The following is a 19032-nucleotide window of genomic DNA, read 5'->3' as shown; positions in this document are numbered from 1 at the left end:
CAAAAGCACCAAGATTTTCTCCTTGGTGCCCCCTGGGAGGGAAGCTCAAACACTGGAGTCTTTTGGGAGAAAATTCTATTCACAATTCTATACTCATGTCCTGCCTAGCATCCTACCATATCTTTATGGGCATGTACTTGTTGGATGCTTTATGCAGTGTAGTGAATTAGTAGCCAAAGGGGTTGGAGAGTGGAGGAAAAAGTGCAAAAAATACATGATCCATGCAACCTATGATATTTTCTATATGGCATCAACAGCTTCTGCAGTGAGCATTGGCGCCCGCACACTCACATGGCTGAGGGCCTCAGATTTGAGGTTTGATGTGCAGGAAAAGCTCACTGGCGTGTGATGCTGTGGAGAGAATGTCTGAAGATAAGATGTAAAGCTGTTATTCTTATGAAACAGAATAGCAGCATGTTTTGAGATCCTCTCCAAGCCCATTTCTGACCCAGCCTTCCCTTCCAGGAGGTAGCAAAGCAGTGGACAACGGAGGAGGTTTGGCATGACAGTAAGACCCTAGATCCTTTTTTCTTGTCTTGCATAAAATCTGTTTGAATACCTTCTATGTCTGAGATAGGTCTCAAGTCCAAATGGAGCTTATCTCTATATAGCCTTTTAGTTGTTCAGTTTTATGTGGGACTTGTTTCTATTGAAACCTCCCATCAACCTATCTCAGTGTCACGGGACTTCAATGTGATTCTTATACAGCTGATGAAAGCTCCGTTTGAGCCACTTGAACCTTTCCATCTGAAATACTTGACCTGAAAGGTTTTATTTTTGGTGGTGGTTAATTCAGCTTGCAGAGTTAGTGAGCTCCAGGTTCTAGTAACTGATCTACCTTACACTAAGTTTTTTCAACAAAGTAATTCCGTTCACCCATCTGAAGCTTCTTCCCAAGGCAGTGCCATATTTCCATCTTAACCAGTCAATAGTCCTTCCATCCTTTTTTCCTAGTCCTCCTCCCCATAAAGGTGAAAGCATACTTTAACACTCTGGGCTGCAAAAGAGCCTTGGCCTTCTACTTGGAGTGGACTAAAGCCCATAGAAAGTCCACCCAGCTTTTTGTTTCTTTTGATTCTTAACAGAATGAGGGCTACTGTGGCAAACACACAGTTTCCAATTGACTAGCAGACTGCAATTTCCTGCATTTATACCCAGGCTGGTCTGAAGCTAGAGAGTCAAGTCATGACTCATAATGTCAGAACTGTGGTGGCGTTGGTAGCCCACTTGAGGTCAGCCTCCATAGAAGAGATTTGCAGGGCTGCAACATGGACTTCTGTCCATGCATTACATCTCATTGTCTAGAGCAAAGACTCCCAACGCAACAGTAGGTTTGGCCAGAAGTCCTCCAAAATCTCTTTGGGAATTGGAATCCAACTCCATCCCCTCTAGGTCTATTTCTGTTTAAAGCTCGTAATCTTAAGGCTTGTTGCTACCAAAAATAATGTTTGCATGTTTTAGTGCCAATAATTATTCTTCCCCCCCCCCCCCCCCTTCTTTTCTATTAAAGGCAGCCTGTAGCTAGGGGAGTCATGTGTGAGGATTTCTGTCTTGCTTGTCCTCAGGGAAAACACAGTACATATTACATACCTGCAGCAGCAGTTCTCTGAGGCCAGCAGAACATAAATCCTCACAAACCCTCCCACTCCCCAAAGAGTTGCATTCTAATAGGCTTATAATGGACTGATGAGGTCCCTCATGACAGCGGCAGGCAGGAAGAGGCGTGCATGTGTAGTGGAGCAAGCTCAAAAGCTCTGTCTTCAGGGCTGGAGAACATTTCAATGCCAGGTTCTTTTGGCTGAAGCCACCCATATGTGAGGATTTATGTCCTGCTGGCCTTGGAGAACAATTGCACCCTAAAGGGAAATACAAACTAGTGTTATCACAGGAAACCTAAAAACTGGTACATTTAAAGAGCTTGATATAAAAAATAAATGAAAGGCTGAGCTCCAAAATTTATATTCCTAAGTTAGTCTTCTAAATTTGTACCCTATTCAGCCAAACACAGGAGCATAAATTTTCAGCTGAAAATTCATCTTAGGAGCTTAAGTTATGCTTATAAATTTAGGTCTGCCATTCATTTGCCTAGGTTGGATTTATGAGCCTAGTGCAGAAAATCAGTGTCAAACTCTTATTTTTCCCCCCACCTAAATCCGCCTCTGTTGTCACCTACTTTTTATGCTACTAAATATAAGAGTTCAGTGAAAATTTAAGTATAAATTTAGACTCTCGGCCCTAATAAATTTTTAAAGAGACTAATTTAGGAGCAATATCAGGCCCAAAGCTTCTATAGAATATGTATCCTGAAAAATTTGTGCCTTCTGCTTCATGAATATTTTGATATACTTAATTTGCTTTCCTTTTTAATTCTGTTTTTCATGTTGTCAGAGAGGCGGGAAATAATGTCCAGTATATTTGGAGCTATTATTCTCCAGCTGAATTAATAAAGATGATGGATGCCTTTGATTCCTGGGAAGGGAAAGGTATAGTATTTTTTGTTCTTCTAGAAGCAAACACCACTGAAATTTAACAGGAAGAGAGGAACAGTGAAACAGTTACTGAAATTATGTTGCTATTGCTAATTTCCTTAGTCTGTTCCAGATAAGTCCAGACCAAGTGGGTTATATCCCCCTGCCAACCGATGGAACCAGAGGGATAACAGATCAGAGCTGACTTCACTCTCCTTTATAGGGGACTGGTGATGCCTTCAACTCCTCAGTGTTTCTCTGGCTTCAGCAGATGGTACAGACATTTGGTCAAGTAGGCTGCTTCCAGGAAGGCTGTAGACACAGATTCCTGGTGGAGCACTCACTAAATCTGGGGAATACTGCATGTAACTGTTTTTGGGAGCTGAGTTCCCTCTGCGCCCCCCTCCCTCCTTGGGGGCAGACTAGAGAGTTAGGATTGGCAGAGGCGGGACCACAGAGCCTGGGGGGTCCTAAACATGGTGTGTCAGGTCCCTCACCGTGCCCCCCTCTGATCCTTTTGGTGGGGAGGGGGGGGGGGGTTGTGGCTGCAATACCTACTGTTGGAGGAGGCTGCAGGTACATTTCTTGAGTGGTGACTGATTAAAATTTTTGGAACAGGAAGAACAAAAATAGAAAAACAAATAAAAACCAACCATAAAAAGCCTCAGTGCAGCATGTTCCTAGACTATGGTGCTTTGTAATATTGGGACTTTGTCAAGGGGACTAAAGTGATCACACTCCCCCTCTCTTTCCTTCCACATATTTCCAGTATGTCGGGGGGGAGGGGGGAGGAGAGGAGGTGGCACGCTTCAGTTAAGTCATAGTGGTTCAGCTTGTCTGCTGGTGCATTTTGCCCTGACCTAAGCAGCATGCATTCTTCTTACCCTCCAGTTGCTTCCAGTATGTTTGAAAATAAAGGGAGGTGATGCGTTACAGGCAAGACATGGTAGGTCACTGTGGTAGCTGTTGTGTTTGGCTGGCCTGGGAGCAGGCAAGTAAGCAGGTGTGTGTGTGGAGGGGGGGGGGGGGGGGGGGAGCGTGATCTGTATTCATATTCATTGTGGATATCCTGACAACCTGAATGGCAAGGAGTACACTTGGGAAACGCTGATCTAGAAGGTCTTGGTGTAGATGCATGGAGACACATTTGATCTTACCTGGCCAGGGTCATCTGGATTGATTCCCAGATGATCCTTACTGCAGCATGGTCCAGCCTCTGTCCTCCATCACAGAACAGTATGCCCTCATTGAAGAGCACCAGGCATGCCAGGAGGCTGCTCTCTGCACTAGAGAAGTTTCTTTCCCTCCTGGCTGCCATGTTGGTTCTATCTAAAGGCCCACTAGATGCTGCTCTCTTAATGCAGGACCCAAAACACATTGTGGCTCTGTAGGGTAAACCGTTCAGTGCACATAAGGCATGCAGAAAGGCATGGACAAGTAAAGGGCACAGTGTTACACACGTGTAACATACACATGGACCAGGTATAAAGGGAGTGACTGCCTAAAGTTAGGTGCTGAAATGCTGGTTTCTTAGCACAAATTCTGCATCAACAATTATACACATATTGGTGTAAGACCACATTTTAGCACCTAACTTTACTCCATGTCAAAGGCCGGTATAAATGCTCACATCTGACGGTATTCTATGATCTTAGTATGTAAGTTCTGGTCATGCCCCTGACCCACCCATGTCCCTCCCACTTCCACCGCCTCTTGCAGTTACACACTATAGAATTTGCAAATTAGTGGCAGTTAACACCAGTTATCACCAATAGTTGGTTGTTGGTGCCAATTAGCAGCTCAGGGGTACATATTCAGCCGGTTGCGGTGAGCATTTTTAGCAGATGCCTGCTTTGTGCACTGATATTCAATGCGGGGCCATGTCCAGACACTGGCATTGATTTTCTGGGTATGTGCAGACAGCCTGTACTTATCCGGTTAATGCCAATATTCAGCCCTTAACCGTATAGGTGGAACTGGACAAGATAGGACTGTGTTTTATATGATCTGATTGGTCCAGTTACCTTATACAGTTAAGTGCTGAATATTGACACTTAACTGCATAAGTGCTGACTCTGCCCCCGGACCACCCACAACATAGCTGGTCTCTGTTTAGGTCCATGCTTCCCATCTTTATGTAGCTGTGACCCCGTGATTGCAGCTAAATGAAATTGTGTGATACCCTCCCCCGAGGTGCACAATAATGATGCACCTATGGAGAGCCCACCTAGGTCATGACCCCAAAGGCAGGTTTTTTGACCCCATTTGGGATCCCGACTCACAGTTTGAGAAGCTCTGGCTTAGGTGGTTATAGGGGATATTCAGCAGCACTCTGTGGTTCAGAGTAGCTGAATATCAGTAGATAGCCCCACACAAGTGACTTAACTAGCAGGAGCCTCTCCTTCCTGGTTAAGTTGCTTTGAATATTGGCCCATAATTTGTCAATTAAGTTTTTGTATTCTATAATTTGTGCCCACAGTTTTGCACACTAACCCCCAGATTCTGCATATGGCGCTGAAAGGTTGACACCTAAATTTAGGCATGGATCCAAGAATGAGCTATCAACAATAAATTAGTAGGCCTTAACAATCAATAATAGCACTTAATTGGCACTATTTGGATTTACACGCACATCTTCCTGTGCGCTATTCTATAACACCCTGTGCCTAAATTCTCTAGTGCATAACTGAAAAGGAGGTACGGGCATCCAAAAAATGTCGTGTGGTTTTATAGAATAGCAAATCAATGTCAAATCACAGTATGAGCTGTTGATCCAAATAAGGTAATCTAATACTGTACAGACTGATCAACAGCCAATCACAATCCTAAAGGGGTTGTGTTAAATGAATGAATAACAAATGTGAAAGCAACAAAACCCTCAGAAACCGAGGTGTATACCAAGGTCTGACCAACGAGACAATAGTATCTATATAAGAGTTTTTGTCCGTGATCTAGTCTCTTTCATAAGGTTTTTTCTTTTTTACACTTTTTTTGCTATCACAAACCGCCCATATTAGAGCCTTGTATTTCAAATCAGCATTTCTGAGTATATACACTTTAAACAAGCCAATATTAAAGCATAAATTAACTTAGCTTATAATTTAGATGGCTTGATGACCCCACTCCAACTGTGCATTTTGTCAACGGGGCCCAGAACGTTTCACCCACTTCAGGGCTTGATCAGGAACCACCAGTTTAATTTTAGTAGGGGTATCAATTTCCTGCTAGTACGGCTTCACTCAGGAGCACCATTTATTGAATCTAGTCCTAAGTGTAATATTGTTTTGCAAGGGGAAAATGTGACCTCTTCCATATGGATGTTACCATAGGTCCCTTGCTATTTTCCACAAGAGGTTGATCCAGTGCTGGAATCCACGTGTTTTCATCCATGTGTAAATGTTTCATGGCTTCCCTCCCTCCTCCACATCATTCTCCGGGGTGGAAATAAATATATTTTAGATTAGTCTCTTATGTTCACCACTTTTTGTTTAGATGCTGTCCCCTACCTTCACGTGCAGACAATTCTATAACAATTTATACCATCTTGATAAATTGGAAAGAATTGGCATTTCAGCAAAGAGTCTGTGAGCCAATTTTTTCCCATGGACTTAAAATAGGAGAAACCCTTTAGTACATCTGGTGCAAAATGTTCACTTGAATCAAGATTTGTGTATATTTAGTATTTAGCCAAGCTATCAGACCAGTAGATAATATATTATGCTATATTTTTAGGAAAGATATCTGTTGAATTGGAGTATTGTATATGAATTCTTACTACTCTTGGGCCTCTAGGTGTCAGCTATTGGCGAGTACCCCAGGAGCTGATAGAATGTTGGACTCTAGAGGAACGGCCTTTGCAAGGAAGTCTGCATCATTTGCCTGCTGTACGCAACAGGTACTAAGTTTTACTACCACAATTGGCTTCCAAAAATGTGGCTCCTCAAGCATTTTGCAGGGAGCTTTTAACTTTTTTTTTTTTAATCAAATTAGGCTTATTTAATGGAATATGGTTGTTTCACTGATGGTAATTCTATATTTTAGGCATTCATATTTACGTGCCCCTTGCACGCACAAATGTATAGAATAGTAGCATTTAAGTATACAGTGGTGGAAATAAGTATTTGATCCCTTGCTGATTTTGTAAGTTTGCCCACTGACAAAGACATGAGCAGCCCATAATTGAAGGGTAGGTTATTGGTAACAGTGAGAGATAGCACATCACAAATTAAATCCGGAAAATCACATTGTGGAAAGTATATGAATTTATTTGCATTCTGCAGAGGGAAATAAGTATTTGATCCCCCACCAACCAGTAAGAGATCTGGCCCCTACAGACCAGGTAGATGCTCCAAATCAACTCGTTACCTGCATGACAGACAGCTGTCGGCAATGGTCACCTGTATGAAAGACACCTGTCCACAGACTCAGTGAATCAGTCAGACTCTAACCTCTACAAAATGGCCAAGAGCAAGGAGTTGTCTAAGGATGTCAGGGACAAGATCATACACCTGCACAAGGCTGGAATGGGCTACAAAACCATCAGTAAGACGCTGGGCGAGAAGGAGACAACTGTTGGTGCCATAGTAAGAAAATGGAAGAAGTACAAAATGACTGTCAATCGACAAAGATCTGGGGTTCCACGCAAAATCTCACCTCGTGGGGTATCCTTGATCATGAGGAAGGTTAGAAATCAGCCTACAACTACAAGGGGGGAACTTGTCAATGATCTCAAGGCAGCTGGGACCACTGTCACCACGAAAACCATTGGTAACACATTACGACATAACGGATTGCAATCCTGCAGTGCCCGCAAGGTCCCCCTGCTCCGGAAGGCACATGTGACGGCCCGTCTGAAGTTTGCCAGTGAACACCTGGATGATGCCGAGAGTGATTGGGAGAAGGTGCTGTGGTCAGATGAGACAAAAATTGAGCTCTTTGGCATGAACTCAACTCGCCGTGTTTGGAGGAAGAGAAATGCTGCCTATGACCCAAAGAACACCGTCCCCACTGTCAAGCATGGAGGTGGAAATGTTATGTTTTGGGGGTGTTTCTCTGCTAAGGGCACAGGACTACTTCACCGCATCAATGGGAGAATGGATGGGGCCATGTACCGTACAATTCTGAGTGACAACCTCCTTCCCTTCGCCAGGGCCTTAAAAATGGGTCGTGGCTGGGTCTTCCAGCACGACAATGACCCAAAACATACAGCCAAGGCAACAAAGGAGTGGCTCAGGAAGAAGCACATTAGGGTCATGGAGTGGCCTAGCCAGTCACCAGACCTTAATCCAATTGAAAACTTATGGAGGGAGCTGAAGCTGCGAGTTGCCAAGCGACAGCCCAGAACTCTTAATGATTTAGAGATGATCTGCAAAGAGGAGTGGACCAAAATTCCTCCTGACATGTGTGCAAACCTCATCATCAACTACAGAAGACGTCTGACCGCTGTGCTTGCCAACAAGGGTTTTGCCACCAAGTATTAGGTCTTGTTTGCCAGAGGGATTAAATACTTATTTCCCTCTGCAGAATGCAAATAAATTCATATACTTTCCACAATGTGATTTTCCGGATTTAATTTGTGATGTGCTATCTCTCACTGTTACTAATAACCTACCCTTCAATTATGGGCTGCTCATGTCTTTGTCAGTGGGCAAACTTACAAAATCAGCAAGGGATCAAATACTTATTTCCACCACTGTATCTACTATAATAAAACTCACCCTCAACGTTCTGAAGACAACGTTCTGAAGTCACTCAGCCACTCCCTGAAGGGTTCATGGATTCATGGTGGTGAAGCCACAACACTGACCATGTCTCTCTGCCCCGCCCTCGCATGACAGACCAATCAGAAAAAACACCCTCAACATTCTGAAACACAAAGGACCATCACAACACCGTTCCCAGGCAACACTAGGCAACGTAAGACGGACCAATCAGAGGAAACTAAGTGACAATAAGGGAGGAGCATTCCCCAGCAGAATGGCTCATTATCTGTGCAGCACGGAGAGCACAGAACCACCGCTGGAACGAGAGAAGAATATTCCTGCTGTGGTTATGTGCAAAAATAGACCCGGGGGGGGGGGGGGGGGGGGGGAGAAATTTTTAAATGCCTAATGCCAGTACTGAAGAGTGCCAGAGGGCCTATAGCAAGAACTATATTTGGGATCGCTTGACATGGAGTCGGAGGAGCCGGAAAACAACGTGCCCATCACCATCTGGGACGTGGGCGAACAGGACAAGCTGCGGCCCAGCTGGAAGGATTACCCGCAACCCAGCCAGCAGCAAACAGAGACCAAGGAAGGGGGAGGAGACTGGCTGCCAAACTAACGAAACAACCGCACACCGACGCACCACCTCCATCATTCGAAAGGCATCCACTCTTTCTTCAACAGAAATGCAAACTAATAATACAAAACAAACAAAGAATACATGGTTTCTCAGGCGGCTGCAGGTAACTCCCCACCCCCTTCCTCTTCCCCTTTTGCCGAAGCGGCCAAGGACGTGCCCAACCATCCCCAGCCTCAAGCAAGCTGTCTCCCACCTCGGGGATTCCCCAAGCACCCGGAAAAAGACGGCGCTGATTCCTGCAGCGCATAAATGTTCCAGCATTCCCCTGAAATGGACCAAACATACCAGATCACCCCCAGACGGCCGGAGACTGTGCTCTTCTCCCTTCCGCCAACTTAAAACAACCATCCCCGTCCTCAGGCAAGCCGTCACCCACCTCCAGGATGCCCAGAACCCCAGCCCAATGGAAAAAGATGGCGCTGCTTCCAACAGCACATTTCTCTTCCAGCATTCCCCTACAGTAGCCCTGAAATGGCCAAAAAATACTAACAGACAAAGAACGTGCTCCTCTACCTTCCACCCATCTAAAACAACACTGCTGCCTCAGCACAACACAAAAAAAAAAATCTGGAAAAAAAAACCCACCACTCAGCAAAGGCTGACCCCCCTACAACCACATTTACATTTCACCAACAGAAAGACCCCCCCTCCACAAACCTCCATGACAGACAAAACCACACACACACAATACAACAGAAATACACCCTCAAAGCCACACGCCAATCCATCCCACTTTGCCAGCACAGCACAGCACATCACATCCCACAACCCCCAAGCAAAAAACAAAACAAAAAAAAGACACACATCAACAACCTGCACACACACCGCACACTCACACACAAAATAACTCTGTGAGACATACACACACACACAAAAAAAGCCACATGCTAGCGCCCGTTTCATTGGTTTCGGAAACGGGCCTTTTTTACTAGTTTACCTATAAAAGTGCCAGCATGGCGCCTAAGCACAATTCTGTAACAGCACAACTAACTTACATAAGGTGTAAATGCAAGGGATGCGTTTAGCTGGATGCGACATGAGTGGAGCCCCCAGTTATGCATATAGCCTACAGAATACTGTAAGTTACGTAATAAACATGGCAGATAAAGACCTAAACCATTCATCCACTCCAACCAAGAGTCACACTCATTATCAATTCATGATTAAACCAACAAGGAATGTGGTATAGTACTTGATCCTGGTCTTTCTTTGCCATTTTCTGGGACAGAGACCGTAGAAGTCTGCCCAGTACTATCCTTAGGTTCCAACTACTGGAGTTGCCGTTGAAGCCCACTCCAGCCAATTCCAATCTGTCCTGTCACATACGAGACAGACCGTAGAAGTCTGCCTGGTACTGTCCTCACATTCCAACTACTGGAGTTGCTCTCAAAGTCTTCTCCAGCACATCCTAAACCATCTTGCCATATACGGGATACAGACTGTAGAAGTCTGCCTGGCATTGGCCTTAGTTCTTCACAGCTGGAGTTGCCTTCTAAGCACCATTCATAACATCAACACATATGCAGTCATTTAAGTATTGTTTTTTATAGCATCCATTTTCTAATTGGAGAGCCTCTTGTGTTCATCCCATGCCTTTATGAATTCCGTTATTGTCTTTGTCTTCACCATCTCCCTTGGGAGGGCATTCCAGGCATCGATCACTCTATGAAAAAGAATTTCCTCGCGATACTCTCAGGTCTACTGTCCTGCAACCTCAATTCATGTCCTCTAAGTTTTACCATATCCTCCTTTCTGGAAAAGATTTGTTTCTATATTAGTTATACCCCCCCCCCCCCTTGTAAAATTCTTTTTTTGTATTAAATTTATTTATTAATTTTAAACATTACAACAAGAAAATACTTGTTATTGAAATACAGCCATGATTCAAAAGAGGAAATTAAGCAACATTTAAGGAAATATCGTACAATTATACAGATATACAAATCATATTCTATCAAATTCCTATAATTTTTTTGCTTCCTTAGACCACATTAAGTTGAGAGAGGGGTCGGTGGAATTTAGAGAGGATTTAAAACAAGTATTTATTAGCAAAATTAGGGAAAAAAAATATAGTGGTTTAACATTCCCACGTTATATTTATATCGTTACTGCTGCCTTGAATCAAGAAATGATTTAAGGTGTTCAAGTGAATAAAAGGTGTATTTAATCTGACCCAATTTAACAATGCATTTACGTGGAAATGCCAAGAAGAAGTTTCCTCCTATATCAGATGTTTTTGATTTTAACGCAAGGAAAGCTTTCCTTCTTTGTTGGGTAGATTTCGCTACATCAGGGAAAATCTGAACCTTAATTCCCCCAAAACAGGTTTTCAAGTTCTTAAAATAAAGTTTCATTTTATTATTCAAATCCTGTTCAAAAATGAATGACACAATTAAAGTGGATCTTTCAGTATTTTCATCCAATGTCTGTTCCAGTATTGCTGAAATATTATTTAAGTCCAGATTGAGTTCTTGAAGCTCTTGTTTTTTCCCTTTCTGTCCCTTAGGAACAGGAATATAATATAATTTGTTTACAGGCGGGATAGCTTCCAAAGGAATTTGTAAAACTTCGTTCACATATCTTTTGAACATATCATAAGGAGTAATCCCAGGGAGATTAGGGAAATTTAACAAACGTAAATTTAGTCTTTTATTGGAATTCTCAATCTGTTCCATCTTTCTCCGAATGTCTATATTGTCTTTAATCACAGATAATCTAAATTCCTGTAAAGAGTCAACATTCTTTTGAACACTTTGAATTTTTTCAATAGTTTCTTCTTTAATTAAATCCACTTTAGAATCAAGTTCTTGAAATTTACTATTAAAGGCTCTAATTTCACCTGATGTCTGATGTAAAGTTGTATCCATTTCATTCAGCTTCTTCCAAATCATCTCAAGATTTACCTCCGGTTCTTTTCCTGAGGCTCCTGCCTCTGCTCTTAGCGTCTTCCTCAATGTTTCTTGACCCTCACTGGGATCAGCAGCCAAAACACTTCCGGTAGGCTGCTGCTTCTCAACCAGACTCGTCGATGACGCTGGGCACGGAGGCTTCAGCATTGCTGGTGGTGAAAGAGACACCTCCTCTCCCAGCATGGTCTCCGCCTCTCCCGAGGGCCGAGCAACGGGATCCATGTCTTTGTTTCCGTGGGAAAGTGGCAAAAAGAAGCGCTCTAGCCCCGTGTGGAACGGGGAGGACGTCGAGGTAGGTGGGGGAGCTAACCTCGTAGACCCCTTTCGTTTGGTATGAGGTATCGTCGCGGAAAAACCTTTAGCACCAAACGGGACCCCAGAGCTGCCTCTCGACGCGTCCTGCTATGCCGCCATCTTAGTTCCGGCCCCCTCCCTCCGATTCTCCATCTTGTGTCAGCAGCAGCCTTCCTTGATGGAAGCCCTCAGCCCCCCTTGTTAAATTCTATAAAAATCTGCCCTGAACTTGCCAGGTCCTGGTGCTTTACATAATTCACTCTGTTGGATCACCCATTCCATTTCCTCCTGAATGATGGGTGCATTCAACAGCTCCCTCTCTGCTGAGGTGATCTGGGATACCTCTACACTAGTCAAATAACTCTCTCCAAACCAAGACCATCCTCTGGAGGTCTAGACTACAGCTGTTCATAATATGATTTAAAAAGCTGGCAGATTTCCTTATCTGTGTTTTGTTTTGTTTTTTGTTACATTTGTACCCCGCGCTTTCCCACAAATGGCAGGCTCAATGCGGCTTACATGGGGCAATGGAGGGTTAAGTGACTTGCCCAGAGTCACAAGGAGCTGCCTGTGCCTGAAGTGGGAATCAAACTCAGTTCCTCAGTTTCCCAGGACCAAGTCCATCACCCTAACCACTAGGCCACTGGCTTCATCCTTGTAATTTTCCAGGGACCCTCCTAACCACACACCATAACTATCGGTTTGCCATTCATATTTCCATGTTTGTAGTGTTGGTACTTAAAGTATTGTATGGATTTCTTTGCTGTTTGGTATAGTAGTTCATTAATGGGCAGATGATCAAAAGCAAACGCGGGCGCTAGAGGCTATTAGCACCATACTAGCGCCTGCATTTGCTACCGCCCCATGATCAGAGCCCCCGAGTGCATGAAACAACACACTCGTGGGCTCTGAACACAACTAGCATGCAAATGCATTCTAAACATATTCCCCCCACCCCCCAATGATCAGCGAGCAGTGCGCCCAAAATTGGTGCATTGTCCACAGCAAACCCTATGCCATCTCGGAGCTGGCGTTAGGGTTTTCAGACCATTGGGGAGGAATAGTGAACCCTGTCCAGCATGCTTTTGCATGCTATCAGGCCACCCATTCCTCCCAATACCAACACACTCCCCCCCCCCCCCCCCCCCCCCCAAAGCACAACCCCAGCCAGCGACACAGAGGCTGGAGGTCCGGCAGACCTTCAGTCCCCCCCCCCCCCCAGGACACAAGTTTGGGAGGACTGGAGATCTGGTGGGTCTCCAGCCCTATCCCCGCATCCCCCCCCCCCCCCCCCCCCCCGAAAAGGCCTGGTTGCTCAGTGGGCTGCAAATCAACCCCCCCCCCCCCAAAAAAAAAAAAAAAACTGGCAGTCTAGCGGCCCTCTTTCCCGCCCACCCCCTTGTGCCTTTGTTGGAGGAGGGAACTACACTCCCTCTTCCAGCGCCGCCTTGAAATTGGCAGCACCCAGCCCTGCCCAGTGCATCCTGGGATGTGCTGGGCTGGGCTTCACACTATATAAGGGAGAAACTCAGGCACAATCCTCCCGCACTTTACCCTATGATCAGAAATAATAGCAGGCCACTCCTCCAATACACTGATTATTTAATTCTGCTTATTTTACTTGAACTATTAAACTGAGATTAGGCAGAATTGATGTTCAGCTAAGAATTTCATAAAGAATAGCATTTGATAAAACCAGGCTTGTCAGTCCTTTTTTTTTCTAAACTGTCAGTGATGCACTTAGGGAATAGGAATCCACGGGAGACGTATGTGTTAGGCGGTGAGAGTCTGATAGGTACGGACGGGGAGAGGGATCTTGGGGTGATAGTATCTGAGGATTTGAAGGCGACGAAACAGTGTGACAAGGCGGTGGCCGTAGCTAGAAGGTTGTTAGGCTGTATAGAAAGAGGTGTGACCAGCAGAGGAAAGGGGGTGTTGATGCCCCTGTATAAGTCATTGGTGAGGGCCCACCTGGAGTATTGTGTTCCGTTTTGGAGGCCGTATCTTGCTAAGGATGTAAAAAGAATTGAAGCGGTGCAAAGAAAAGCTACGAGAATAGTATGGGATTTGCGTTACAAGATTGGGTGGCAGAGCCGGTGGTGGGAGGCGGGGCTGGTGGTTGGGAGGTGGGGATAGTGCTGAGCAGATTTATACGGTCTGTGCCAGAGCCGGTGGTGGGAGGCGGGACTGGTGGTTGGGAGGCGGGGATAGTGCTGGGCAGACTTATACGGTCTGTGCCAGAGCCAGTGGTGGGAGGCGGGGCTGGTGGTTGGGAGGCGGGGATAGTTCTGGGCAGACTTATACGGTCTGTGCTAGAGCCGGTGGTGGGAGGCGGGGATAGGGCTGGGCAGACTTATATGGTCTGTGCCAGAGCTGGTGGTGGGAGGCGGGACTGGTGGTTGGGAGGCGGGATAGTGCTGGGCAGACTTATACAGTCTGTGCCAGAGCTGGTGGTGGGAGGCGGGGCTGGTGGTTGGGAGGCGGGGATAGTGCTGGGCAGACTTATACGGTCTGTGCCCTGAAGAGGACAGGTACAAATCAAAGTAGGGTATACACAAAAAGTAGCACATACGAGTTTATCTTGTTGGGCAGACTGGATGGACTGTGAAGGTCTTTTTCTGCCGTCATCTACTATGTTACTATGTTACACACATAAGTTTGCATGCTATTATCTCTGATCATATGGGCGGTAAAGCCCTGCGCTGTTCAGTGCTATTTTTAGAGCACTTTTTGGAACAGCGCGAAGCTTTCGATCATCTGGGCATCTTTTACAAGATCTTTGGAGGGAACTACATCTTTGTGGTATATTTCAGCAATAAAGTCTGATTTACTACCTATTCGGGGGAACACTTTAAGCCAGGCCTGGACAGGATTTTTGGCACTCGATTCATTATTTTGTGGGGGCCTTTATTGAAATCACCGATCCTATTTTCCCCCATGGATTTTTTATTGACAAATATGAGCTCTTTGTGCTGCAGGGTATGGGTACGCACCAACTGTTAAGGAAAGCTTGCCTCATGGGGGAAAAAGATCATTTTAGGGGTTTGTACATAGCCATACCATCCATTCCTTTTGGGCCTGGCATAACAAACTCCATGCTTGGATTCTTTTGGAGTGCACAAGGAGTGAGAGCTCTCTCAAATGGAAAAAAAAAGTTTCCTTAGCATCCCTCCGGACCGGACCAGGATTGGACTGATGGGTTGTGCTCGCCTACCAGCAGGTGGAGACTGAGAAAAAACTCTGACTCTAGAGAGCCAATAGGAGCCCTGGCCATGTGACCTTAGCCTCAGTATTTTCTCAGTCTCCCAGCAGGTAGGAAGTGAGCCCATTAGTCTCTCTCCTTTTCTCTTTAGATATTACAGATATTTGTGATAATTCTTCTGTGCCTGGAATCTTATTTAGAGGCTTGACAGGGTTTCCTTTCTCTTCTTTCTTTGACAGCCTCGGGGGTGTTAAACTCGGGTGTCTCGAGGCCACCCCCCTTCCTCCCCATCTCCCTGGCTTAGCAGGGAAGGGCCGTCCCTTTCTCTGGAAAGGTGTACCGTCTTTGGGAGAGGCAGCCACTTTTAACAGGTAGCTGCTTTAAAAGAATTAAATCAAATAAAAGTAAATTCAAAGAAGCAGCCTTTCTTTCCCCAGACTTCTAACGAGCAGGCAGCTCCAGTGTTTTATTATGATTGAGGGGTTATAAAAAAAAACAAAAACAAAAAACAAACAAAAGAAAATAATTCAGTATCTGTGACTTTAAACTGCGATTTTTCTCGTCAGATTTAATTTCCTCCATTTTCTTGCGTTTTGGTGGAGGCAGTTTAAACAAATGAAAAAAAAAAAAAAAGAAAGGTGCGAACCGCGTAAGCGCGGCCACCTGTTTTTTCCGATATGGCTTAAAAGTTCAAACAGCTGCTGTCGGTCAGCGTCGCGCAGTTCACGCAGCCGGAACATGTAAATTTTGCTCTCCCTTCAAGGTTTCTTCGGGTCCGGTGCTGCCTCCAGTTTTTTCGGGGCCTTTTTCGCCGGCTGTTGTTTCTTCGCCGTTCCACTGGGCTCCGCTTGTTCGGAGGTGTCGGGCGCGCTGTCGACAATCGCCACAGGGCCAGTGGAGCGAACGGCGGCCATTTTGTTTCTCCCTCCATCTTATCAGTCGGGGATCTCTCTGCTGAAGGTAAGGCTGCAGTTCATAGAGCAGTTCGGCTCCAAGATGTGTACACTTTTGTATGTGCTGAACGGCGTATTCTAAAATGCTCTTCACATCAGCAGGCAATATTTGGTTGAAAGGGGGCTCCTTTCATATATGGATATATAACAAGCTTTTCTTCTTTTAAATTTCTATGTATCATGGGGCTGTTAACACTAGTTTTTTCTGGTGCTCAGTCATTTTTCATTGCCTGGTGGAAAATCTGCATCTTATCATAATATCATAATTCATTTCAAGCATTTTCCTCAATAGCTGTAGTATTATACAGTGTTTTAAGAACTTTAGAAACTTTCTCTATAGGCATAGAGTAAATTTCTGTCTTTCTCATTCCCTGGTGAATAGGACTACATTGTCTAAGAGTCAATTGATTGGTACTTTGCAATTCTGACCATAATATCTTAGTTCCTTTCAAGCATTTTACTCCATGCGTATGATGTTATATAGTGTTTTAAGAACTTAACAGACACTCTCAATGGCTGTAGTGTTACACAGTGTTTTCTTTTTCCGACTTTAAGAAGCCTTCTCTAGAGGCATACAGTATATTGTTCAGATGCCATGGGGATATATCAGCTCTTTCATATTCTCTGAGGGACAGTCCTGTCTACCAAGCTCCCAGTCACTCAGCTGCCTTAGCAGGCATGCTTTATTCATGTCTTCCCTTCTTTTCCAACTGCCTTGAAGCCTCTCATTTTTCATTTTAGCTTTCTTCTGGTTTTTACAGGACATATGGTCACTTAGAGAATAAAGTCATCCTTTCACTTAAAGATAGTGGACGGTCCTCAAACCATCTACTCGTGTTTGTCACTACTCTATCAGTTCAGCATTGGCAGATTATAAACATCCTGGTTTGGTCCAGTATGCCTATACATACCATCTGCTATGTCTTCCTCTTCCTTAGAGACCTGATGTTATATCAAGCTTTCTTGAATTCAGATACAGTCTTGTCTACACTGCCTTCACCAAGTGGCTGTGGCACAACTTCACTTTTTTCGTTACAGGTAATTTCCAAGTTTGTCCTTTTTCATTTTCATTCTATGCGCCTTCACTCCAGAGTGTTCTTTCAATTGGAAGGGGATTCACTCACTTCCTGTGTATTTATACCATAGGTACATAAGTATGGTTATGCTGGGTAAGGCCTAAAGTCCATCAAGTCCAGCATTCATATCTAATGGGCATAGGTACATAAGTTTTGCCATTCTGGGGAAGCTCAAATGTCCACCTTTCTACAGCCAGAACAGCATTAAAGAAAAGAAAAAACAAAAAAACAAAAAAAAAACCTCTCACGAGAGTATCGAACAGAAATCTCTGCTCCAAAAGCAAGGCTTTGCAGTAATTCTGCAAACTAACGCATACAATATTTGCCATGGCTGTTCACCACTAGAAACACCGGGGACCCTGGGCCTAAGTTCGGTGTTTTAACCTGAAACAAGCTCAACATTCATATCTATTGGGTGTGAGTCTGGTACTACTACTACTACTTAACATTTCTAGAGCGCTACTAGGGTTACGCAGTGCTGTACAAATTAACAAAGAAGGACGTTCCCTGCTCAAAGGAGCTTACAATCTACCTCTCAGTGAGGGAGGACGCATGACCGTGGTACGTGGATTAGTGGTATGTGGATTAGGGAGATCCAAGAAATTACAGGCCAGTGAATCAGACGTTCATACTGGGACAATTTTTTTCTCTCCGGAGCGTACTACCATAGCTGGTGGACTCCTATATTCAGAACTTTCTATATTCAGAACTTACCCAACTATGGAACGCCATAGAGATAGGGTTGGAGTTTGTAGCCCTATTTAACTGGTGTCCTTGGTCACCCTTCCTCTTCTCCTCAGGATCCAGAGAATGGCTAGTTTTTTGCTTATGCATTAACCGGTCATTTTCAGCAGTACTCTCTCTTCCGTTCTTTTATAGATCTAAGAGGATGTTCATTGCGCTCTTAGGGTCATTTCATTCTTACCTAGACGACTGCCTAATTGGAGAAAGTCTTATCAGCAGAGTTCTCAGGTCACGCACCGGGTGTTGCATTTCTTACAGTCTCTAGGTTGGGTGGTGATTGTAGCCAGGCCTCTCATTTGATCTCTCATCAGATATCTCTGATTTTCTCTTTGTTTAGTCAGGTTGGCGCACAGTCTTTTGTCTCCTCTGCAAACATCCCAGTTTATATTTTTCTTGGTGACCTTGGGCCTTCGGCCATTTCCTCGCTCTATTCTGCAGAATGCAATTTTACTTTCTAATGCCCAAGAAGGAATTTTCCTTCATCCTATTGCGAATCTCAGGGTCATCAATCGCACTATTTAAGTGTCATCTAGTTATCTCAAGAACCTTAGTTCTGTCATTGGGATGCTTCGTGCAGTACACTTTTTGGCAGAAGCTTGTTTGTATATATTTTTTTTCTGGGGGACCTCAGCAATTCGTTTTACCTTCGGGTGAATTTTGTTTTCCCTACTGACAAACAAGGCGGAGAGAGCTATGTTGGTCCTTGCCATGGCAATGGGTTATGTCATACGCCAAGGAGGAGTTAAGAGTATACTCTTGAGTTTGTACTCATTTTTTCTTAGTTGTGTCACCCTGCATTTAGGTGAATGGACTCTCATTTTTTCAGCCTTACTTCCTCACTGCGACACTTCAGGGCTATCTCTTTTTGCCTTCAGGCTCACGAACATTTCTTGCTTCTTCTGTTCAGCAACAGTCTTGACGGAGACAGGGACAGATGCCAACGTCCAGCAGGGGTTTTTCAGCCTTCTTTATGCGTTTCTTCCATCATCTCACTAGGTGTTTACGCAGAACCAAGGCACCCTTCTACATCCGGACCCCCAG

At 44.6% G+C, this 19032-nt stretch overlaps 1 protein-coding gene across 1 annotated transcript in view; it reads left to right on the top strand.

The window, feature by feature from the left end:
- LOC115475098 (BTB/POZ domain-containing protein KCTD18-like) overlaps positions 1-19032 on the top strand; it is a 52311-nt gene that overhangs the window by 21999 nt on the left and 11280 nt on the right. Inside the window, exons 5-6 of the mRNA XM_030210838.1 lie at positions 2389-2483; positions 6261-6363. Coding sequence (XP_030066698.1) covers positions 2389-2483; positions 6261-6363 — 198 coding nt within the window. The remainder of the gene's footprint in view (positions 1-2388; positions 2484-6260; positions 6364-19032) is intronic.

This window comes from Microcaecilia unicolor, chromosome 7, assembly GCF_901765095.1.
Source record: "Microcaecilia unicolor chromosome 7, aMicUni1.1, whole genome shotgun sequence".
NCBI classification, from domain to species: Eukaryota; Metazoa; Chordata; class Amphibia; order Gymnophiona; family Siphonopidae; genus Microcaecilia; species Microcaecilia unicolor.
Note: the sequence above shows the minus strand (reverse complement) of the source record. Positions and strands in the feature narration are given on the sequence as shown.